The 26,071-nt window shown below is 40.0% G+C and overlaps 1 protein-coding gene across 2 annotated transcripts in view; it reads left to right on the forward strand.

The window, feature by feature from the left end:
- The window catches only part of FAM81A (family with sequence similarity 81 member A), an 84,722-nt gene continuing 58,651 nt past the window's right edge, over positions 1 to 26,071 (forward strand). Inside the window, exons 1-3 of one of the 2 annotated variants that reach the window (XM_077126641.1) lie at positions 1 to 77; positions 19,034 to 19,101; positions 20,103 to 20,376. In XM_077126641.1, coding sequence (XP_076982756.1) covers positions 19,055 to 19,101; positions 20,103 to 20,376 — 321 coding nt within the window. In that variant the 5' untranslated portion in view covers positions 1 to 77; positions 19,034 to 19,054. Of the gene's footprint in view, positions 78 to 19,033; positions 19,131 to 20,102; positions 20,377 to 26,071 lie in introns of both variants that reach the window. The other variant, XM_077126642.1, reaches the window with a different exon arrangement.

Consider the following 26,071-nt stretch of genomic DNA (forward strand, 5'->3'; position numbering starts at 1 on the left):
GCCCGCGCGAGCGGTCGCCGCACCCAGCAGCACCGGCGAGGACATGGGCTGCCTCCGCGCGCCCGCTCCCCGCGCGGGTGAGTGCTGCGCCCCGGGCCCCTGGCCGCGGCATCCTCCGGTGTCCCGGGCGGCCGAAGCTCCCTGGGACCGCCGGTGACCTTGGGGCAGCCGCTGGCCAGATTGGCTTGGGGGAGTAGGTCTGCGCGTGGTCCATGTGACGGGCTGCGGGCGAGAGGGTTAACTGCATGCTGACGCGAAGGGCTGAAGTTGGGCACAGACCGCAACTGGCATTGCATTTTCGCGGAGGATGAGGGGGTGGGTTGCAGGCTAGCAAACCAACAGAAGCCCGGAGGGTCTCTTTGGGGCATCTGAGGTGGTGCCTAGATTGCCAGGGGGGTGAGGGTGTCAGCCGTCTCACTACTTAGAGCTGAGTGACCTTGGGCAGGTTAACCTCTCTAAGCGCCCCCCCCCCCCCCCCTCTCGTCTTTGAAAGGAGGCACTTGGTTTCTTTACAGTTCCACAGTGCTTTCGTGCCATTGTACCGTGCGCTGAGAAAGAGCCCCAAAGTACGGTTCTGCAGGTAGAGGATGTAACAGGCTTAACCATATTTATTCTTTAAGAGCTTTCCATTGGCTCCCGAAGTGGCAAGAAATGTTATCGCTTTATGGCGGATTGGAGAGAGCAGTTGGTGATCCAGAGGGTGGCTTTTCAAAATGCACAGGTCAAAACTCCTTAGATGTCCCAAAGTCATGAACAAAATCAAGGTTCATGCTCCTGAGTTCTTCTTTCCTGTAGTTAGTCTAACAGGAAACTTTGTATTTGAACAGGTAAAACCAAAACCCAATAGTGGCATGCAGCAGCAAATTAAGTGAGTCATTTCCTCAATGTGTATGAGGTTGTGTATGTGTGTGCATGCGTGTGTGCGCGCCTCTGTGCCCTCAGCTTGAAATCTGTGTATGCCAGTGTTAAAAATTAATTTTGCAGGAGTAACCTGAAATAATTTTAGAATGATCTGAGTCCAGAGAAGTACAGCTCTCTCAGAAGCTGGTGCAAACATTTGTAGCTTGCTCTTTAATAGAACTTAGATTTGTGAAAGCAAATATGTTCTTTAATGAAAACGGTCCCTAGGATTCAGATCGCATGTCTGCCATCGGACCCTGTATAGAGATTGTGTGTGTAAAAGGTGCTCCTGAGACCCAGTAGGCTTTGGCGCCTCTTCTATTTTTAGCCTTGGTGCTGAAAGGACTCTCAGACTCCTTCCCATACTTTTGAGCCCATTAACTGCCATTTTCCATGGAGAGGGAAGGGAGCAAGTGCTCGGTATCCATCTTGCAGTTCCCTCAGGTTCCACCTTCTGACTTTCTGTCCCAGGGATATCCTTGATACTCATCTGAATCTGATTTCATCTGTATACAAATGTGGGTTGGGAGGACAAAGTTCTCAGTGTTAATAACTAAGCTTCTGCAAGTTAGGTTATCTGAGCACTTAATCTTTAGTGGTTTATGTGTTAGAAATCTGATAGCATTTAGATGAAAAAATCTTTACTCCTCAGGAATTCAACCATTAAGTCCTACAAACCCTCTTATAACCACATCACATTACATTTGGAACTCTCAATAAACTATTTAGCCTCCTCTCTTCGTAGGCCACTCACCTGTTTGTCTCAGCCATGTTCCTGTATTTTCATTTTTCTGTAGCTGAGCCTATCTCTTCCTCCACTAAGGTCTGGTTGAGTGAGCAGTTTTCCTCAGAATAACCCCCTCTACTCTTTTTCCATCTCACAGGAGCAGGGATTGGTCTTCCCCTTCATCCTCAGTGCAACTTCCAAATCATTGTGCAATCACCCAAAAGTCTTATTTTTAGCAGTTAAAATGCTGCCTGTTTGTGCCTCCGTATCTTCCTGCTTATCTTCTGAATCAGTAGTTCCCAAATTTTGGGCTCCTCAGAATCACTTGGGAGCATTCTGAAATACGTGGTTCTTTAGACTTTCCTCAACATGCCAAATTTAAATCATTGTGGTGGATGAGATCTATAAGTCCTTATTTTAAAAACAAAACAAAAAAGGAGGAGGTGGGAGAAGGAGGATGAGGAGAGAAGACAAAGCTCTTCAATTGATTCTGATGTATGGTCAGGTTTAGAATCAGTTTACTTGGTGCTACAAAGAAAGAAAGGAGAGCACAGAGCAAATGGCTTGGATCTCTTCTCTCCTTTGTCTCTTGCAAGTGATTGGGTTTATGTTGAGGCTGTATTAATTCATTAAGCTTGGTGCTCCTCAACATCAACTCCTGTGGATTCATATTCAATCACCCACGTCTTGGGTCTGTTCGGTCTTGGGAATTCCTTCACCTCCAACATCTGGAATTTGCTTAGCTGATTCTTTCCACCTTCTGTACCTGATCTTACTCATCACCAAGAACTCTGGTCCTTTGATTGTTTGCTGATTCCAATCCTTCAGCCTCTTTCTGGCTTCATTTCTTTACTTCAAGTGTATACATTGCCAGCCATTGCAGTTCTGTCTGAAATCCCAGAATCTTTTGTCTTCTTAACTTGTTGGGCTCTCATATTCCAGTCCTCAGTCTGAAATTACTCTCAGTATCTGTTTTTTCTTCTTCCAGCCTGCCACATTATCCAGGAGAATGTTACAAAGACCTCTGGACTGGTTCCACTGCAAATTTATGCTAGCTCTAATTTCACTTAGGTCTTGCTTTTCTGTTAAAACAAAACAAAGCAAAGTCATATTTTACTGATTCTTTACTGCAATCGTTTAGATACCATTCCAGGCCTTTCTCAGCTTCTTAAACTTCCAAATTCCTTTCAATTGATGGTCTTTTTTACATGGGCAGGCACTGGGAATCGAACCCGGGTCCTTGGGCATGGCAGGCAAGCATTCTTACCTGCTGAGCCACCGTGGCCCCAATTGATGGTCTTTTTTCACTGATAGGATTAAGGCCATCCCCAGTCAGAGTTTAGGTGCCCACTGTACCTTCCTCACCACCCCAAGAATTTTTCTTTTCCTATCTTTGTCCTTCTTTATTTTCTCTTTCTCAAAAGGAGAAATATGTCTCTATGTCTCTTTCCCAACATTAACCCACATACACTTCATATTCTCTTGACTCTATCCTTTTTTCCTTCTTTCTTACCTGTTTTGGGAACTTGTGTCATTTGTTATTTCCCTTTTCTAGCTTCTTTGGTCTTTCCTTAGCCTGTCCCAACCTTCACTTCATCACATATTCAGCTCATCCTTCTCATAGGAAAAGAAATTATACTAGAATCCCAGCTCTGCCCGATAGAACTTTCTATAGTGATAGAAATGTTCTGTATCAGTATGTCGGCAAGTAGCCACATGTGGCTCTTGATCCCTTGAAATAGTGTGATTGAAGAATACAGATTTAAGTTTTAGTTAATTTTAAGTTAATTTTCATTTAAAAAGTTACATGTAGCTAATGACTACTGTATTTGGACTGTGTAATTCTAGACCCTGCTACTCTTTTGAACTGCCCTCCAGTTTCTCTCCTTTTACTGCTGTTTTAGTTTCCTGGCCACCAAAACAAATACCATGCAATGGGTTGGTTTAAACAACAGGAATTTATTGGCTTATGGGTTTAAAGCTAGGAGAAGTCCAACATCAAGATATTACCAAGGTAATACTTTCTTCTAAAAGACTGGTGTTCTAGGGCGGGCTGCTGGCGATCCTTGGCCTGTGGCTTTTCTGTCACATGACTGTGCACATGGCAGCCTCTCCTGGCTTCTCTTGGTTTATTGACTTCCAGCTTCTTTCCGGGGCTTTCTCTCTCTCTGTCTGAAATTCATTCTGCTTATAAAGGACCCCAATAATGGGGTTAAGACCCATCCGATTGAGGTGGGCCACACCTTCTTAACTGAAGGAACCTCATCAGAAGGTCCTATTTGCAGTGGGTTCACAACCACAGGAATGGGTTAAGATTAAGAACCTGTTTTTCTGGGGTACGTAACTCCGGGCCACCACAGCTGCCCACTTGTGTCTTCTGGCACCACCTTCACCTTTCTGTTGAAACTGCTTTCTTGGTAGAGCTTCAGCCAAATTGTTCTGGTTGCAGATCTCAGAGGCCTTCGCTGTGTTTTTGCCTTCCTTGACCTCTGCCCAGCATCTCCTGTCAGCAGTCACCCTTCCTCCCGAGCCTCTCTCATTGCTTGTGTCCATGTCACTGGCTATCCTGGTCTTACTCGTTTGTCCCCTTCTTCCTCCTGGCCTCCAGGTGTGAGAGTTCTGGGAGATCCTGCCGTTGGTCTTTTTCTCCTCTTTACCTGGTTTCCTCCTTTCTCCCTTGGAGATCTCGTTACCTCTCACAGTGACCCCTCCCCTCTGAGCCCACCAGAGTAGGTGGCCAGCAGTGAGCATTTAACCTAGGCTTAGGATGGTTCCCTTGGATTATATCATTTCATCCTCACTCCAACTTTTTGAGGCACATATTCTTCTTATTCCTGTTATGTAGGTGAAGAAATTGAAGTATAGAGAAAATGGAATAGCTTAAGTTGGTCACCTACTGTTAAGCAGCAGACCGCAGAGAGAAACTCCAGCAATCTCCTTAGAGTCCCACTTTTAACCATGGTTTGCTCAGGCCTCCAAATAAACATTCCCCACTCTGTCTCTCTCCCAAAGTCCTTTCAGACTTTAATACTCAGATGCCTATTTTGTCTCTAAACAGCTCTTCATCCTGACTTCCTTAATGATTTTTTCCTTTTTTCAAACTGCTTATTTTGAAAAAATACATATTTACAGAAAAGTCGCAAGAACAATTTAAATAATTTCCATATATACTTTACCCAGATTATCTAAAGGTTAACTGTTCACCACACTTACTTTATCCTGCTCTCTGTATCATATTCCCCCTCTCTTCATATATAATTTATACACGTGTGTGTGTGTGTGCGCGCGCACACACACACACATCTGTATAATGGTTTTGAAACCATTGGAAAGTAAGTTGCAGATATGATGCCCTTCTACATCCCCTGAATACTTCAGTGTGTATTTCCTAAAAAAAAAAGGACGTTTGCTTGCCCAACAAGCATCAAAATCAGGAAATTAACATTGATTTCATACTATTCTTTGATCTCTGGACCTTATTCATATTTAACCAGCGTCCTAATAATATTCTTTATAGCCAAGAGAGGGGCAGTAATTTTCCGGGTCCAGGACCTTGAGTTGCCTTAGCTATCATGCTCCTTTCTCTCCAGAACAGTTCTCCAGTTCCCCAGTTGTCCTTTTTCCTTTGTGATCATGACGCTTTTGATGGGTACAGACCAGTTACTTTATAGAATGCCCCTTCACTGGGTTTTTTCTGGTGTTTTCTCACGATGAGATTGGAGTTGCGCGTGTTTAGGCAGGCATGCCACAGGGACGACGCGCTCTCTTCTCGGTGCTCCCTCGACGTTGCCGATCTCGCTGTAACCCGCACGTGAATGCTTTGTGTTAGTCTGGCTTTCTACTCATCTTCATCCTCCTCCATCCTGTTATCAGTGAGCCTTGGAGGTGCTTCCTGCACAATCCCTCTCAGTTTGTCTCTTCCTTCCCACGGTCTCCCTCCGATTTCAGGCAGTTGTAGAGTCAAAGCCTCAGCACACTTGCCTCAGTGTGCTGTTCCAGCCTTATCCCCTGCTGTTATCACAGGGAATTTGTGCCCCCGATCATTTTCAGTAGCCAGTGCTTCTTCTGCTTTGTCCTCTATGCACTCTTTCTCCCACTGTTCCTTGAGGAGCTTTGCTTTGCATTTACCTTAGCCTACCCCTTTGAATGAATGTCTAACTCAGATGCCTGCTCCTCGTGTGCTTTTCCTGCTGCCCATTTCAAAGTGGTCCTGCCTTCCACCTGGAGGTAATGCTTGGTTTAGCCCACTCAGTGGCATGAAACATATTCTCAATTCTTGCATGGTGCCTTCTTTCTTTTTGTTCCTTTACTGACTTGAAGCTCCTTGAGTACAGGGACTGTGTCTTGCTCAGTGCTGTAGAGCTCAATGAATATTTGTTAACTGGATTAAATTACTTGATTAAAATCATTAAGTAAATGTGCAGGGTGCTCTTAAATTTGTCTGCTGGCATCTGGCATATGATGGGGATGTGAGGCCCAGTCCTCACCCCAAGGATCAAGCTGGTGTTGGATCAAGGTTGGTTCAAAATAGGATCTTTTAGCAAAACTATGAGTAATTAGAAAAAAGATTTCCATTTTGTAAGTGGAATAAATTATTTTTCCCCGATGAAATCCTAACTTTGTGTATATGTGTCAAGACAAAGAAAGGACATATTTGATTTAAAAAAAAAGAATAGAGAAGCCTAATATAGCATATTAAAATTGGCCCATCTATCTTCACACCCCAAATGAGCAACCGATGGTGAGAGAAGCAGTTTCCCAGGCTCACACCCTCCCCTCCGAGCCCTGGAACCACCTGTTTCTCTCCTCTCTGTGGTCTGGTCTCCTCTTTCTGTCCTGCTCTCCATTACTACTGCGTTTCCTCCCTCCACACTCCCTTCACTCTTTCTCCTCCTCTTCCTTACTTCTTTCTTCCTGCTTGTTCCTTTCACTTAAGAACTCTTCTGTTTTCCTCCCTCTCCCCATATTGATAGTTTTATTTTTTGGCTTATTGAATGTGGTTTTATGTTCCATGTGTTTTTAAATATCAAGATAATTTTTGAGAAAAGGATAAAACTAAATTGCTTTTTACTATTCTGAAGTCTTTTGTTGGTTTCCCCTATTTTGTTAATGATACAAGGATTTTTTTTTTTAACATAATTACCTCTTTTTGGTACATCCGAAAAGATACTGGGAAAGTGCTTGTTGACAAGCATCAAAAGGCCTGATATTTCTTGATCTCTGATAAAACCAATAAAAACAGGTTTTTGAGGACAGAAGTCAGATTTGGGGGTGGCGAGTTGTTGAGGTTACTGGGGACATGCCCTGAAGTGGGTTAGCGCTTGTTGGAGGATGGCCTGTTTTTTTTTTTTTTTCTTCCTCCTGAAGAATGCCTCTGTGGAGATGACATCCTCTTTGGATGAGGTAGCTACAGAAGTGAAGGCGAGAGATTCTGCTGCTGTAGCAGTGTGTCTTAAATAAAAAGCGTGTTTATGTGGGAGAGAATGTGTGGAGGTTGCTTTCACATTATGGAATTCTTAAAATTGTTTCACTGGGAAGATGTTATTCAGACATCCCTGGTGCCTTCAGCTTGTTTTTTTGTTTATTTCAGGTCCCCACCCCCCTCTTTTTGCATTATCTCTGGAAGAGTTCAGGAGTTCTCTTCTCTTTGTAAAATGGTTATAAAAGTAATGTGCTGAACTCAAGTCGTTACTCCAAGTAAAAGAGTCTCTGCTAAACTCTAGTGTTAAGCTGAGAAGTCCAGCCCCCTCTCTGTGCACAGGAGAAGACGGGCACAGACTGGAGGCTGAGTATTTATTCCACGTCCATGTCTACAGCTTTTTAGTCACAACTAGCATCGTGTCTGCGTGAGTACCCAAAGGCTTGGCTTCCCCTCCTCTTTTATCATTCTTGGAGCCTCTGGGGGTGTAGGTACGGGGGTTAGTAGGTAGCGAGTTTGCACCGGCTTTAGTAATATTTTTTCTGTTCTAGCCGTTGCACTTGGCAGATTCCCTTTTTAATAACTGGTAATGTGTCTTCTCTAGTGCTAGAAAGAAGAGTTGCCAAATATAGCAGTTGATCATAATAAAACACCCCAAAAAATAATACTAAAGCACTTCTCTTTTGGTGCCTATACACACTCTCGGCAAGCCTGAAACGGCTTGCCAGGCTCCCAGCTGGAGAGGGACCTTGAGTCAGCAACCAATATGTCATTTGGGCAGAGCAACTCAATAATTAAAACGATGGGCTTTACCGAGTATTTTAATTTGAAAAAGCTGCCAGAATGCAATATACCTGAAATGGAATGGCTTTTAAAAGGGGGGATTTATTAAGTTGCAAGTTTGTAGTTCTAAGGCTGTGAAAATGTTCAAACTAAGGTATCCAGGGAAAGATACCTTGATTCAAGAAAGACCGATGGGTCCAGAACTCTTCTGTCAATTGGAAAGACACCTGGCAATGTCTGCTGGCTTTCTCTCCCAGCTTTTTCAGTGGCTTCCCCGCGGGCATTTCCTTTCATCTCCAAAGGTCTCTGGCTGTGTGGGCTCTCTGGGTCTAATGCTTTTCTCAAAATGGTTCCCTCTTAAAGGGCTCCAGTAAGCAACCCCACCTTGAATGGGTAGAGACACATCTCCATGGAAACAATAAAAAAGATCCCACCCAGCAATATTGAATGAGGATTAAAGAACTTGACTTTTCTGGGGTACACAACAGATTCAAACTGGCACACCAAATTAGAAAAACAAAAAGCAAATGAGCAAATACTCATGAGCATTTGTGAAGATGCCCTGTAGTAGACTTCATGAATGCTACAGATTCATATGAAATATGGTCCCTGGGCCTCAAAGCAGCTTAACTGGGGAGACACAATCCATGAAAAATTCAAATAACAATAGAAGATTTAAATAGCATTTCAAAATAGCTGTTATTAATAGATGAGAACAAAAACCAGTCTGTTTTTTGCCAGGGTTCTTCTAAAAATGTTAGCAGCATTCTAACCTGTGGGGAGTGGATTAAAGCAGCATCAGTGGCTGTTCCTTGTTTTCTAGGGGTCCAGATGATACCAGCTTATGTGTAAGTCTGTCTGCACCTGGCAGTGGCCACATGTGTGTTGCAGACTGGTGGATCCACTCAGTGATGCAGTAGTTCCTGGGCTGGCTGGGAGGCCACGGTAAATGCTCTGAGCATTCTGAAGTTCATTTTTATGGGTCAGAAACACAGCCACTCTTCACCTTTACCTTTTATAAATGTGATAGTGTCAAAGGAAAGAAAAGTCTTACAAAGTGGAACCAAGGCCATTCGCACAAAGGGCCTTGGAAGTATCTGCCTCGGGACCCCTTGGAGAGACTCACACTCTCTCTGAAACACAAGGCTTTGCAATGCTGTGCTGGTGGTGTCTGCAGCACTACTGGGCGGGCCCACGAGGCCTAATTCCCTGATGTACGGGAAATCCGGGGCTTCCATGAGGGCAACAGGCTAAGGCCTCAGTGTGCGCCCACAAGGAAATGAGGCTAGGGTAGGAATTAACAGCAAATGTATTTAAGCTGAACTAGATGGTCTTTTAAACCCAGAATCAGGCTTGTCTCTTGGTTTTGATAGCTATAAATGAGCTATTTCTGCATTATTTTGTCCAATGAATCATTCTTTTATTCAAGAAGTATTTATTTAAATTTAAAAGCATGTTTATGAAGGAGTATTTTGAAAATAAAGAAAAGTGAAATAAAGTATACCCGATGGTCATCATTTACATTTTGATTTTTTTTTTTTACTGTTTAAAAAAAATATAATTGTAATCATACCTCCAACACTGGAATATCTGCACACTCTCCCCAAAATGGTTGAGGGGTTTTTGGGTTGTTAGGGTAATGCATGATTGAAAAAATGTTGAACAGTGTCAGGGAAGCTTCAACTGCCATTGTCCTAATGCATCCAGGGAAGGTCGATTTGGTGTGAGAACACCTAACTTCTTAGAGACCATGTAAGCTTTATAAATACTCCTTCGTTTGATGAGTTACTAAAAATTTCCCCAGATCCACCACATAACTATAATGCTATCTACATCCCTAAATAGGCTAGCCCAGTACATTCCTTCCAATGACTGCTCACCTGTTCTCCAATAGCAAGGGTATGGGAAGTGAGGCTTCCTATTAAGAAGGAAACAGGGCATGCTTATTTGTGCGGTTTTCATTTTCTTTGTGTATAAATTGGAGGCCTTCCCCCAGTCTGAGCCCTGTGGCTAGTTTATAGAAAGTTCCTGCCATTATCAGCAGTCCTTCCTTTGGCGTTTTCATCAATTCAGCTGCTTTGGCTTTGGAAATTGGGCATCTTGGCCCCATTATGCAAGGTCTCTTCCTTCTCCTTTTACCTAGAACAAGCAATTTACCCAGATACCAACGATTCATACCACAGAAACAACACCAGCAATTTGCTAGGAGGTGGAGTAGGAAGACAACATTGAGGGTCGCCTTAACAACATGAAGCACCCATGCATGAAGAGAGAGGGCCCATGTGAGTAGCTCAGATAGGAGAGGGAGGGAAGACAGATAATTCGAGGCTTGTACAAACTGAGGGGCACTGGTTGACCCTTGACCTTGGATCTCTCATCCATCCATCTCTGTTGGCTTCTAAGAGGACTTGCTCAGGGTTGGGCGGCCTCTTCACTATGAGAATAAGAAGTGGGGTGGCGGGGGCGTGGCTTCATGCTAGTGGTAGAGGTGGTGGAGTACTTACTATATAGAACTTACTATAAGTCCTGTTTCAAATCTTAAAGAAAATTGTAGCTATCATATAAATATTTTCCATGTTACTTCATAGTCTTTGTAACCATTATTTTAAATGGCTATTCATATTCCTTTGAGTAGATGTGCCATATTTTAAAAAATGTCCTTAATTATTAAATATAACATATGGAAACAAAAGAAAGAAAAAGCAATGATTTTCAAAGTACACTTCAACAAGAAATTATAGAACAGATTTCAGAGTTTGTTATGGGTTACCATTCTACAGTTTCAGATTTTTCCTTCTAGCTGCTCCAAAACACTGGAGGCTAGAAGAAATGTTTTTTTTTTCTTTTTTGTGAAAAATAACATATATACAAAAAACAATAAATTTCAAAGCACTTTGCAACAATTAGTTGTAGAATAGATTTCAGAGTTTGGTATGGGTTACAATTCCACCATTTTGTGTTTTTACTTCTAGCTGCTCTAATATACTGGAGACTAAAAGAAATATCAATATACTGATTCAGCAGTCATAGTCATTTGTTAAACCCTACCTTCTCTGTATGACTCCACCATCATCTTTGATCTTTCTCTCATTCTTTAGGGGTATTTGGGCTATGTCCATTCTAACTTTTCATGTTGGAAGGGGCTGCCAATAATATGGGATAGGGGGATGGAACTAGTTGATGTTCTTGAGAGACTGGCCCCTCTGCATTTCAGGACTTATCTGGTCCAGGGACCTATCTGGAGGTTTTAGGTTTCCGGAAAGTTACCCTAGTGCGTGGAACCTTTGTAGAATCTTATGTAATGCCCTAGGTGTTCTTTAAGATTGGCAGGAATGATTTAGGTTGGGGTTTGGCAAATTATGGTAGGTAGCAATGTCTAACTGAAGCTTGTGTGTTAGAGTGACCTCCAGAGTAGCCTCTTGACTCTATTTGAACTTTCTCAGTCACTGATACCATATTTGTTATACTTCTTTTCCCCCTTTTGATCAGGATGGAATTGTTGATCCCATGGTGCCAGGGTCACAGTCATCCCTGGGAGTCATCTCCCACATTGCCAGGGAGCCTTTCACTCCTGTATGTCATGTTCCACTTAGTGGGGGAAGGCAATGATTTTACTTGCAGAATTGGGTTTAAGGAGAGAGAGGCCACATCTGAGCAACAAAAGAACTCCTCCATAAGTAACCCTTAGGCATGTCTATAGGTAGGCTAAGCTTCTCCGCTGCATACATAAGCTTCACAAGAGCAAGCCTGCAGATCAAGTTTTAAATAACCTCACTTCCATTGTTGGACATTAAACCCATAACTATTTATAGAAATAAGATCACACATTAAGTATGGATAAAATGCTTTAGAGATTTGGTGAAGATTAGTTACTGTTGCCCTGAAATTCCAATTTTGTGGGCCCCAGGATGTATAAGACAAGATTGAACTCTGTCCATGTCTTATGGAGTATGACAATTTGATTCCCCTTCAAACTAATAGACTTTAAATATTTGTTCTTTCTGTGTGGGAGAGGGGCAGAAGGAAGTAATTTTCTTCTTTTTTTTATAATGTTACAATAGTTTGGACATCCAAGAAGATAATCAATAATAATGTTGAGAAATCAGGTTTAAAGTTTAAGAAGTAAAATGTTATTCATTTAGTCAAAGCCTCCTATATGCCTCTGCCAAATCCCTTCTCTCCATCTCCCATTCAGATGTAAATTTGGCCCTGATTTGGCATTTGTCATTTCCATATTTGTCTTTAGATATTATAGATTTAGCATTTTATCTGTCTTATTTTAAACCTGTATAAAATGGCATCATAGTGTATATATCTTTCAACTTGCTTTTTTCACTCAATATTATAATTATTTGTGAGATTGATTCACATTGATACTTGTAGTTCTAATCTATTTAGTCTTATTCCTGTTTGTCCTTTCTTTGTATGAATAGATTAGGGTTTATTCATCCATTTGCCTAATGATGGATATTTAATCCCCCCCCCCACCACTCTTGTGATACTAGAAACAATGCTGCCTTAATTATTAATTAGTGTGTTCTTGTGGACACTCCATGAGAGAACTGTTTCGGATATTTCTTAGCAGAGGGATTATTGGATTATGGTATCTGGTTATCTTCAACCTGACAAGATACTGAAGATTGCTTCCTAAAGTGGTGGTACCAATTCACATTCCTTTGGGTGTTCCTGTTATTCCATATTCCTTTATTAACTTGATTTTGTCAGACCTTATTTTTGCCAATCTGATAGGTATGAAATGATACCCCTTGTGAGTTGAAATTTTATTTCCCTAATTCATAGTGAGTTGAGCATCTGGAAACTGATTTTCCTCATTTCATTTTTTCTGGAGAATCAGATTAATTTTGTCATTTGCTTCCATTAGCCAGAACAGAACCAATGTTCTGAAAAATTTTTTAAAGTTCTTATTCATTCTTCAATATTATTTTGAGATTTCCTTAACAAGATCGCCATTTGAAAGTCTGCTAAATTATTTAAAAGTTAGGGTAATAAAATAAATATTCTATTCCCTGTGAACTATGCCCTGTGTGACTTGGGGTCAGAATCCCAGTTGACTCCCGTTGCCACCCGAGTGCCTTTGACCGTCATTTGGCTGGTCTCAGCTGTGTTCTGTTGGTTAGAAGCAAGTCGTGGGTCCCACCCAGGCTCAAGGGCAGGAACCACACAAGGCGTGAACACCGGGACGTGGGCTCAGGGAGACCACCCCATGGGTCTGTCTGCCAGAACAGGTGCCGTGCAGTGATCATCATGTCTCAGCTTCGTGGGTTTAGATAACATTCCTGGTGCATTCAGAGACAGTCCTGGTTCAGGCGCTGACCCAAATAAGTGCACTTCCCGTTGGTGGTGTATTTCCAATGTATTAATTCCCTATGAGAAAAGTAGCTGTCAGATAGACAGTAGCTTATGTTTGCTGAGTGCATTCTCTCCTTTTAGGCACACCCATATGGGAAGCTAACTGATGTGCTCGGTGAATGTGGGCTCAGAGTGAGAAGAGCAAAGCAGGATTATCTTAATGGCTAATGTCATTGGGCCACGAGAGCTAATGAATCCCTCTCCATTATAGAACTCTTTCTTTCTGCTGCCCCAGATTCCTAGGTTCCTGGAAACACTGATACGTTTCATCTCTTTGGACTCTGTTTTTGCTAGACATGCTGTGAATATATCATCTTGCTTTTTCACTGCATATTCATCCTCTAGTCAGAATGTAATTCAGCTGATCAACTTCAACTTTATGAAGTTACTTCAATTCAGTCCTCTATCCTTGAGATTCATTCATCCTGCAGACATTTACTGAGCAGCTACTATGGACCAGATGCTTAGGATGCAGCTGTGGGCAGTACAGCTCCTCAAGGAGCTCACAGAATAGAGCAAAAGACTGACACCGAACGAGTAATCAGAACCGTGATAAATGGCTCATTTTGATTGTGAATGTCAGCAGTGTCTTAGGCCATTTTTACAGATCTGCTGATTTCATTATTTTTTGATTCTTCAGTTGTCATTATCAGAGGCTCACCTTAACTTCACTTTGAAAGTTGTTTGCGATCTGCCCCTGAAAATACTGATTTTCTATATTGCCTATGCCATTTTTTAGGAAAAAAAGGAAAGAAAATAAGATATCAAAAAGTTGAACTAAACCATGATTATAAATATCATTTTATAATATTTGGAAATTATGGAAATAATTATGGAAATTATGGCATACACAGTTAATGAGATACTATGCAGGCATTAAAATGGTGATGTTTATCTTTATATATTGACATGGAAACATGTCTGTGATATAGTGTCAGTTAGGGAATGAAAGGTACACATATATGAAAATATATTTCATGTTTTGAAAGGAAAAGTATGTGTATTCTGGAGAGAGAGATCTTAAAGGATGCAAATTAAATATTGACAGCAGCAATTTTTGAGTGATTTTCACTTCATTCTTCACACCTTTAGGTAAAGCCTAAGTTTTAATACTGTATTACTTTATTAATCAAAAAAGCACTTCTCAGTTTAAGAAAAGGTGTTTCTTAAAATGTTCCAAATCTCTTCAAACAAAATTTATGGGTTGCAAATTGTTGTTTTCATGTATGGACTCCGATTAAAAAAAAAAAATCGGGTAACAGCGGTATTGTTTCCATCTGCTGTGAACTCAGCACACCTTGGTTCCAGGAAGAACAGCTTTGGCTATATGTAAGGTAATATTATTACTTAATAATTTTTTCTACTAACCCCAGGCAATAAACAATATAATGCCTCTTTAGATAAAATAATTGAATATTCTCTGTCCAAGCCTTTTACATAAAATTTTACATTTTCTATCAGATGCATGTTCAAGGAGAGTACCTGGGGAAGGAAAGGAACCAGTCTTTACTGTGAGTTTATCCAGCGCCCGGGGCCAGGAGGCTGTCTTCCCGTGGGTAATGCTGGGTGGTGAAGAGGCTGAGGCCTTGGGTTCAAATCCCTCCACTGCTCTTTCTGCCCATGTGATGTTAGGCCAGTTACTGAACATTTCTACGCCTAGCATCCTCTGGTTAAATAGAGATAAGACGAGTAGCACCTTTACAAAGTATTGTAAGGATGAATTAAATGAATTCAGGTAGATGTGTTTCACCAGTGTCTGACACAGGAGAAATCCTTGATAAGTGTTAGCAGCTATTATTTGTGTGATTCCCCAACCCATCAAAAAGCCGCCTGCTGAGACCATACAGTTAATCAGTGGGGAAGCCAGGGTTAAAAGAGAGCCTTTCCGACCCCACCACCCATAACCACGTTTTCCAGGGTAGGAAAATATGTTGGATTAGTTGTAACCGAGAGTGCGAGGGGGGAAAGGAAAGAGAGTAGAGGGAAGGAAAGTGGGCAGTGTAAATGCGAGTTTAAGAGAAGGGAAAGACAAAAGAAAAACAAATGGAGAGTATTCAGTGGCAGGAATAGAAATCAAAAGAGAGAGAGCAGTGAGAAGGTGAGGGAAAATGCCTGGAAGAGAGGCAAAAGAAGAGAAGGAGGGAGAGGAGAAGAGGTGTTTTGGGCGACTCTTCAAGCTCTTCCTCCTTCCCAGGCCAGATTCCATCCCTTCACTGGTGAAATTCCCGGCTTAGCAGACAGCATCTTGGGCCTGCTTCGACCCTGAGACTCTTCTGACATCTGCCTGCCAGGGATACCCTTGAAACTTGCCTTCCACCACCCTTGAGTCTCCAACTCCACCAGCTCCAACTCCCACCTGTCTTTGCAGAGACGCCGTCAGCTGTTCTCTACCCTCTCATCCTTTTACTCTATTTTTAACTATAAGGAAATGGCTTTTTTTTCCCCCACCATCAAATTACAACCACTTTAGTCGTAAGTACTTTGCCTGTCTTTTTAAAATTCTGACATTCAACAGAATACTCTATTTTAATAGTAAACTGAAAAACTGTTAGTTTTGTGTGATTAGTATTTCATTTTTCCATAAAAAATATTATTTTAATTTAGTAAATTCCTGTATTATTTTACGTTAAAATGGTGGTGTAGGTATTTATTCTACCTGATGTCAAGTTACTTATAAAAACATAATTGGTTGGCCTGAATTACTATTTCCTTTTGTCATTAAAATATTACATATATATATATATATATATATATATATGTCTTTTTTCCTTCTCCTTTCTTCACAGAATCCTAATCACAGATAATTATTTGGTTTAGATAGTGGCATCTCCTTTTACTCTATGTGAACCACCAAATTCTATTGATATATTGCATATTTTGGACATTTTGCTTTTACTTTTATTTATTTCTGTCAAGTCTTCTCTCCTTAGTTTTCTCACCTGTCCCATATTTAAAATTTCTAAACTGGACATTGTCCATGTAACAATGAGTCATGGTACAATCAAAACAGCATACAACCTAGACCTGCCCAGTAAGGCTGTAAATCCACTTGCAGCATCAGAGATCAGATGCTTAATGCACGAGAGGTGACAACCTCAGGCACGTAAGCCAGAACTGACAATGGGGAGATCTGGAAACAATCTTTTGGAAAGTTACTTAATCCATTTGTTTATTAATTTTTAATCCTTATTTATCTGCAATATAGATCCCGTTACACTGGCAAAGAATTTTCAAATGTTCCTTCCAGCTGAACTTCATGATGCTAATAAACCAAGCAACCAGACAGCTAAATCCTCACTTCATTTATGAAAAAGCACTGTTTCTGAACAGATGTCAGTGTGTATGTGTGTTCTGTTCATGTCACATGAAATTTGTGTCATAGAGAATGCAGTGACTGCCGCGCACAAGGTTCTTGATAATAGGAATAGGAAGTGTTGATGAAAAGCAACCTCAGACAATCAGTGGTGTACAGAGTTCTTTTTCAAGGACTTGGCATGGCTGGGTTTCTGCAGCACAGTCAGGATGAATCCAGAGAAGGAGATTCCAAAAGTCTCCATTCATTCACAGATATTTATTAAGTGTCTAATGTTTGGAATGCACGACCAGTAAAGAACTAAACTTTTAAGCTAAACCATATTCTCTAATGCCTTTTTCCCTGTGGTTTCTTATCCTGGAACGCTAGTCATTCGTTCATTAATAAATATGTATTGATACCTTTGTGTCAGCCCTTTATCTTTTAAGATTTAAAAAAAAATTATTATGACAATATATACAAAATTGAACATTTCCCATTTTACCCACTTTCTGGGGTTAATTACATTCAAGATATTGTGCTACCATCACCACCATCCCTACCAAAATTTTCCATCACCCCAGACAGAAACTCTGAACCCATTAAATATTAACTTTCTAATCCCTACTCTTACCCCCACCCCTGATACCCTGTCATCTTCTTTCTGTCTCTATGAATTCGCATATTCTAGTGATTTCATATAAGATCATACAATAGCTGTCCCTTCATATTTGGCTAATTTCACTCAAAGTGATGTCCAAGTCAATCCATGTTGTAGCCTGCTATTAAGATTTGAAGGTATTTTTTAAAAATGAATAGTTTAATGGGGGACACAGACCAAAGGCCAGCTAAAAATAATAGAGCCTATTAAGTACTGTAAGACACACAGAATAAAGATGGAAGAAATACAAAAGAGGGAGCCATTTTCTTCAATTAAGAAGCTGGTGGGGCCTCAAAGGATCGATACGAGTTTTCTAGGCTGGCAGGGACAGGGAGGGCATTTCCAGTAGAGCACATGAGCTGAGGTTTCATGGCAGCAGATGCATGGCATATTCAAGGGTGGTAGTGGGTGAGATGGCAGTGGGGATGGTTAGGGTTGACTGGAGCAGGTGATTATGGTGAGATGTGGCCAAATATGAGGCTGGAAAAATGAGAGATGAGTGTTGAGAGTAAAGGAAGTGGAGGTAGAGTTGGAATGGTTAGGAGAGAAGTGAAGTTGTGGAGCACTTTCTCCAGTCCCTACTTTGGGAAACCCTACTCATTCCAATCAGTTCTTCTCTATCCTAGCTACTATCCAGGAAAAATGAACCCCCCTCCTTTTTTTCTCCTAATATGTTTTTATTCTTACTGACAGCCACCTATCCCATTGTTATGGTTTGTTTAGTTGTCTGCCTTCCTCTCTGGTCTATATAACCCTTAAGGAAAGGTATTTTTGTCTTTCCATCTTTAGGTTACCTGGTTATATTATAGATGCCAAATAAATGTTTATTAAGTTGCACATTCCACAGATTAATATCTCAATTGTAAGGTTCAATAATTCTAAAAAATAGAATTTTTCCCACTGACATAATTTTGTTTAGTCTAAATGGCAGGAGTTGTTATCTTTGATACTTAAGAGCTCTTTGGACATCATAACTTTTCTGGCAGGATTTTCCTTTTTTCTTAAATGAAATTTGTCTGAAATTCAAAGTTCTTTGTCTAGGAAAGTGAAATATTCACAATTTGAAACTCTAAAAATAAAACACTGGACAGATGATGCCAAAACAATAGTTTCAATCAGAAACGCTTTCTGAATCTAACATCTAAATGAGAACTAATTACTGAATCACATCACGGTTACTAGGCATTCATTGTTTTAAGGCAGTTAACAACGGTGTTGAGAAACCTCAATAATGAAATACTTTTAAAACCTTCCAGTTTTGCTTAGATTTCTAATTAGTTGGGATGATCAAATGTTCTTAATTTGCAAGATGCAATATGCACCATTCTTATAATAAAGTTTTCATGAAGAATATTATTCTCATTCCCTTAGTGGATAAGTAGCTTCCCCCAAATCAGATCACATTAATCATGTGTTATTTTGTTTTAAATTAGTTTTTAATTTGCCACAGAATTTGCTACATTTATTGTGATTGAATTTACTAAGGTAGTTTCCTGTAAATTTCTACAGAGACGTACAGATTGAGTAAGCCTGTTAAAGAAATGATCTTGTAGCTGTCGCGGTGGTTTCTCAAGCTTGTAATGTGGACTGGGGGTGTGGATACTTTGGGGAACTCCAGTTAAATGGGCTTTGGTGATCTGTCTAGCAAGACCAACTGAAATATTCATTTCAGAAGCGTTTTGATTTTGCTTGATTCTTTTCCCCTTATTTGGGAACATTTGCTGTTTATTTCATGTGTAAGATATAAGGTATTTAGTAATATAACTGATCGATGTGTCAGTATAATTGATCATTTGCTTAATAATTTAATAATTAGCTTTTGCGGTCATTCAAGTTCTAGATATAAACTGTTAAATAAATTAAGGCTTATTTTTTCAACAGATGTGAATTATTAAAAAGAAAATGGCCCAACGGAGCACTACATTTCCTTCTCTTGTCACCAAGGAAAGGTATAATATATGGAAAATATGCATCTAAGGTATACTTTTCCTTTCCACCAATCCCAGGGGGGGTGCCAGTGGGTGTGATGGTCATTATAAATGAAGCCTCATGGCTGTTTTAACAATTGTTTCCAGCAAGGGCAAGTGAAGTATTGTTGTCCCCTCTCCCAGCTACCAATGTGTAGGGTGCTTGGGAACAGTCAGTGACCCTGAGAGGTGGAAGATTCACAGTAGCCCAACAGTAGGGTTGTACTTCCTGTCAACAGCAAAATATAACTCAGGAGGCCTGGGGACTAATGTCCAGGTTAACCATTTTAACTCAGAAGTTGCAAGTCCACAGGCCAAAACTGGCTCACGGAAGTACATTGCTTGACTTACATGATCTTGAATACTTTTTAAGAGGCGTTGCCAACATTTAAGAATCAGACGAGTTCACGTACAAATCCTCCTGACTCTTCTTAAAATATCACTGGAAAAATGGACCTACGTTCCCAAGTGGTCCCCATGGATGGAATCGAACTGTGACTCCTGTTAGCTGGGGAATGCCCTTTCCAGTTCTCCAAAGCCCCCCCCCCACTTCCTACTGAATCATACCTGGTATGCTTCACTCCTTTAAAGACCATCTGCCTGACCCCTGTAGGCATTTGAGTTTGAAAACCCTGCTTTAGAGGAAGGCAGAAGGAGGAGAGCGTGTCAGGAGACTTTTTCAGTGCGCTTGATACTGATAGCATCCTCTGGGAGGGACACATCCCGTGTCCTCACTTCTGATGGCCTCTCATCCCTCAAGCTCATGGGGCCTAATACCAGTGCACTTAGTCTCTGGGCACAGTTGTGTACAGGTGCTGCCAGGCTCACGAAGAAAACCCTTTTGGGGAGAAACCCTGCCCCAAGCTCCGGTTAACTTGTAGGGATAGATTATTTGTATTTCCTTCTCTGGGAGGTCTTGAATCTAGCTTTCAGCTTTACTTCTTTCCAATTAACAACCCTTGCTCTTTGGTCCCCTTCCACAGACGAGTGAGAACCATGCCCCGTCACAGCCAGTCTCTGACCATGGCTCCCTACTCATCTGTAAGCCTCGTGGAGCAGCTCGAAGACAGGATCCTCTGCCACGAGAAGACAACCGCAGCCCTGGTGGAGCACGCCTTCCGGATCAAAGACGACATTGTCAACAGTCTGCAGAAAATGCAAAACAAAGGGGGAGGCGACCGGTTGGCCAGGCTTTTCTTGGAGGAGCACATCAGAAACATAACTGCCATAGTGAAGCAACTGAATCGGGATATTGAGGTAAAGGTGTGAAAGTCAAGTGGATTGCATGCCTTCCAGGAGGTCGCCAAGGCTACTCCTACCTCTCAGGCAGTGGTGAATTTAGACCAAAGCTGCCTGTCTTTTCTATTCTTAATGATCACCAGGGAAACAGCTTGCATAAACATCCTAGTTAAATTTATTTCAGTACTTGATAACAGTTACTGTCACTGTTATTGATGTTTAACCTAAATTTACCTTGCTGATTATTAAATCCACTTTGTTTTGTTTGGCTGTCAGTGGAGAGAGAGAGGAGAACTAGACAAATGGTTTCCCTGTAAAACCTTCAGATCTCTGAAGATAGCTATTAAACAATTACTGGATCAGCCTTGGCTGCTGCAGATTAAATGTTTCTAGGTCATAATGATTATTTATAACACAGTTTATTATTTGAACAATCTATGTATTTGAATTGCTTCTCAGACTCCCTTTTTATTGCTCTGTTTTTCTCTGAAATGGACCCAATGAAAGACCAATATTGTCTATTTTTAGAATTAATAAATTGACTGCTACTTACTGAGAAATCATGGGGATCGCACAATTTAATTTTAAAAGTTGAAGATTTTTTTAGGGCCTGGGCTTCCATTGCTATACAATGTTAATATCCTTCCACTGCAATTTAAAAATGTACGAACAGAAGATGTGTGGCTAGATTAGGTAAAATTTTAAGATACGGGGATTATATCTTTATGTGTTCTGAAATTAAGCCTCATTTCTTTTTTTTTCTTTTGCATTGTCAGATTTATATTTATTTTTTTCACAGCTTAATTGAGGTTTAATTTAAATGCTGCAACATGCACCCATTGTAGGTATATAATTCAGTGATTTTTAGTAAATGTATAGAATCGTGTGACTATCAACACAGTTCAGTTTCAGGACATTTCTATCACCTCCAAAAAAATTCGCACAAGCCCATTTGCTGCCAATCACTTCTATCCCAGCCCCAGGCAACCACTGATCTGCTTTCTGTCTCTAAAAATTTGTCTTTTCTGGGCATTTCATATAAATGAAATCATACAGTATGATTTTGCCTCTGGCTTCTTTCACTTAGCATGATCTTTCTGAGGTTCAGAGTGTTCTAGCATGTATCAGTAGTTCATTCCTCTTTATGGCTGGATAGTACTCAGTTGTACAGATATACCACATTTTGTTTATCCATTCAGTGGTTGATGTGCAATTGGATTGTTTCCAGTTTTTAGTTTTTATAAATAAAGCTGCTATGAACATTTATGTACAAGTTTTAAAATATTTTTTTATCATCACACTGGACTTTTTTATGAAAAATAACATATATACAAAAAAGCAATAAATTTCAAAGCACAGCACAACAATTAGTTGGAGAACGGATTTCAGAGTTTGGTATGGGTTATAATTCCACAATTTTAGTTGCTTACTTCTAGCTGCTCTAAGATACTAGAGACTAAAAGAAATATCAGTTTCATAATTCAGCAATCATATTCATTTGTTAAGCTCTACCTTCTTTGTATAACTCCAGCATCACCTTTTATCTTTCTATCCCACTCTTTAGGGGTATTTGAGCTATGGCCATTCTAACTTTTTCATGTTGGAAGGGACTTTGTACAAGTCTTTTTTATGGACATGAGTTTTCATATCTCTAGGGTAAAATACCTAGCAGTACATTGTTGGGTCTTGTAGTAAGCTTATGGTTATCTTTTTAACACACAGTCAAACAATTTTCCAAAATGGGTGTACCATTTTGCAATCCCATCAGCACTATTATTAGGGTTCCAGTTTCTCTGCATCCTCATTGACATTTGGTATTATCTTTCTTTTTTAGTATAGCCATCCTTGTAGATGTGTAGTAGTATCATGTTATGGTTTTAATTTGCATTACCCTAATGACTAATGATGTTGAACATCTTTTCATGAGCTTTTTGGTCATTTAATGTCTTCTTTGATAACATGTCTATTCAAGTCTTCTACCCACTTTAAAAATGAGCTGTCTTATTATTGAGTTAGAAATGACCCTTATTATATCTGGCTACAAGTCCCTTATCAGATTTGTAATTTATAAATATTTTCTCCCATTCTGTGGCTTATATTTTCATTTTCATAATGGTGTCTTTTGAGGCTCAAAATTTTTCAATTTTAATGAAGTCCAATTTATCAATTGGTTTCGTTTATGGCTCAGACTTTTGGTGATGTGTTCAAGAACTGTTTGCCTAACCCAAAGTCATGAAGATTTTCTCCTATGCTTTCTTCAAATGTTTTATCGTTTTAGTGCTTACATTTAGGTCTGTGATATATTTTCCACCTATTTATGTATTTATTTAATCTATTTTAATTCTGGTAATCCATATATAATATTATGTTTCCCATTTTAACTACTTTCAACTATACAATTCAGTGTTTTAATTACATTCACAGTGTTGTGCTGCCATCACCACTATGCATTATCAAAACTTTTCCATCATCTCAAAGAGCTGCAATCTATTTTGAGTTTATTTTTGTGTATAGTGTAAGGAAAAGGTTTAAGACCTTTTTTTGTTACTTGTTTTTATGCATGCGTATCCAAATGACCCAGCACCATTTATTTGAAAAAAACTACCCTTCCTCTATTGAATTGTCCTGATACTTTTTGTCCCTTTGCCAAAAATTAAATGATTATAAAGGTAAGGATTTATTTCTGGATTCCATTGATCTGTTTGGTTTTCCTAATGCCAATACCACATTGTCTTGATTTAGAGAACATTTTGAGATCAGAGTGTGTAAGTCTTCTAACTATGTTCATCCTCTGCAAAATTGTTTTGGCTATTTTAAGTCCTTCACATTTTCATATAAATTTTAGAGTTAGCTTGTCAGTTTCTATAGAAAAGACTGCCAGGATTTTGATAGAGATTACTTTGAATGTGTAGATCAATTTGGAAAGAATTGCCATCTTAACAGTATTTAGCCTTTGATCTTTTCAAAGTACACACTCCTTGCTTTATTGTTTTATCGCTATTGTTTTTCTGTTTTCTATTTTATTGATCTCAACTCATATTAGTTCATTCTTTCTGCTTGTTTTTTTTTGGTTTAGTTGCCTCTTTTCTGTCAGGTTTCTTAAAGTGGAACCTTAGCTTATTGATTTGTGACCTTTCTTCTTTTCTGGCAATGCTGTTTAAAGCTATAAATTTTCCTCTAAGCACACTGCTTCAGCTGCATTCCTTGAATTTTGATATGCTATATTTTGTTTTCATTGAGTTCAAAATATTTTTAAATTTTCCTGCCAATTTGTTTTTTTAACCCATATGTTATCAGAAATATGTCGTCTAATTTCCAGATGTGTGGAGTTTTCCCAAATTTATTTCTGTTGTGGATCTCTAGTTGAATTCCACTGTCGTCAGATAGCATGCTTTGTATACTTTGTCTTCTTAAATGTATTTATTCTTGTTTTGTCACCTTCTGTGTTCATACTGCTTTTCTGTCTTGTTCTATCAATTATTGAAATCTTTTCCTTTCATTGTTGGATTGTCTATTTCTTCTTTCAGTTCTGTCAGTTTTTGCTTTATGTATTTTGAGGCTCTGTTGTTAGTGCATAACATTTATAATTGTATGTATCTTTCTGATGTGAATCTTCTATCATTATAAAATGTCCCTCTTTGTCTCTAATAATATTTTTCATCTTAAGGTCTTTTTTGTTTGATATCAGTATAGCTACTCCAGCTCTCTGAAAGCTACTGTTTACAAGTTCATTTCCTGTTTTGATAATTCTCACTTAGCTTGTGCCTTTTGGTCCAAGTCTACTGCATGGTTACCAATTTTCACTGTTCTTTGAGTTTTACTTATGTTTACTAAGGAAAGGGATTCGCTCATACTGTATCTTAAGTGAAGTACATTTGTCTTTAGGGTTCTAAAATTTCCTTTCTGTACTTATGATGTTTAAAGAAAAGGACCGTGTGTTTGTTAGCAAAGAGGGGGCTTTGGACCTCTGTTGCTTGAGGGGCTGCTTGGCCTGCATTGCAATTTCTTTTGGTCACAGAGCTTTGACTTTCTTTTGGGGCTTATGTTTCTACCTGTGAATATAGACTGGGGTGGCTATTAATCAAGGTGCTTTATCACCTCTTCAACTAAGGGGAATTGGGAGCTATAACCCAGATCAGCACATTGGGATGCTCTTTTCCAGGAATTTGAAACCTGAGCACACTGATCTAAGATGGGAAATGGCTAGAGGGAGCACCTTCCCTGCAGCAGCTGTGCTTGTAGGACACCATCCATTGGTACCTGCTGTCTGAATCCTTGGAAGTGTCTTGTTTTGTGTTTTTTACTTAGTCAGGATCTCCAGCCTCCCTATTGATTGTGTGCACCTGTTCTCTATATCCCTCCAATAAAATTCTCTTTCCCTCACGTTGGCCAGAGTCAGATTCAATTGCCTAAAACCAGAGGATTCTAATGACATTAAAGGGGCATAGAAAGATTAAGAGATTGCCATGGATAATTTACATGTGTTTGGAAGGTGGTATCTATATTTAGAATGATCTTTTAAGTTTTATATTTGGATACTAAAACACTTTTATCCCAGAGGCTAAATAACTTGGCAACCCTAAGTTGACAGCTTCACAAAACTGAAGAACCCCAACTTAAAGTTTCAATTTTGTAAAGGGTTGGAAATGCAGATGCATTGGGAGGCTGATGGCCCCGCTACACCCCAAAGTAGAAGAGCGAGATCGATAAAATCAGAGTGATTGGGGAGAAATAAAGATTCTCAGGTTCCCATCCCCTCAGTCAACAGCCAAGAATATGTCATAAAAAGTGCAGATGCCCCTGTTTCCATGGTAGAAAATAATATGATCTCCCGATTTTATCCATGCCTAGCCTTTCCTTGCACTCAGGTGGGTGAGTGGGTAGACTAGAGAATGGAACCAATCTATTCTGGCATTACTGCCTTCTTCACATAAAAACAGAGTATATTTCTACCCTTCGATAACCTTGGGCTTAATTTCTTCTGTCAAAAGAGGTGATAGTGCTTTAGCTGTAACTGTGGGTCCAGGGAATAATTTGGTGACTGCTATTTATAACTGATAGTACTAATCTAATGGTCAGAGCCATTTATATAGATATAATTTCCAACCTCAGATGAGCTCTCAATGCTGTTTAATTGTTCCTTCACCCTAGGAAGCCTTCCGTGCCAGTTCTTCCCTTGCTCCCTAATTCCCTGTTCCTTAAGGCATTACTAACACCCAGTACATGCCCTGTTAGTGTAGCATTTTCTGAACAGGATTGCCATCGTTTCTTTATACATCTGTTTTCCCTAATAGATTGTGAACTTTTCTGCATTGGTTTCCTGGGACTGCCGTAATAAATTACCACAGGCTGGGTAGCTGAAAATGACAGAAATATATTCTTTCACAGAGGCTAGAAGTCTGAAATTAAGATGTCAGCAGGGACATGTTCTCTCTGAAGGCTCTAGGAAGGGATCCTTCCTTGCCTCTTTCCCAGCTTCACGTGACTGTCAGCAATAGTGGAGGTTTCTTGGCTTATGGCAGCACCGCTCTGATTCCGGCCCTCATTGTCACGTGGCCTTCTTCCGTGAATCTCTGTGTTTCTTGTAAGGACACTGATTCAGGGGCTTTAGGGTCCACCCTCATCAATACGACCTCATCCTTTTTTTTTTTTTTAATGTTTCCTTCATTGGCCTGTTTATTTATTTTTATTATTATCGTTTTTAACATGGGCT

This window comes from Tamandua tetradactyla, chromosome 14, assembly GCF_023851605.1.
Source record: "Tamandua tetradactyla isolate mTamTet1 chromosome 14, mTamTet1.pri, whole genome shotgun sequence".
Taxonomy (NCBI): domain Eukaryota; kingdom Metazoa; phylum Chordata; class Mammalia; order Pilosa; family Myrmecophagidae; genus Tamandua; species Tamandua tetradactyla.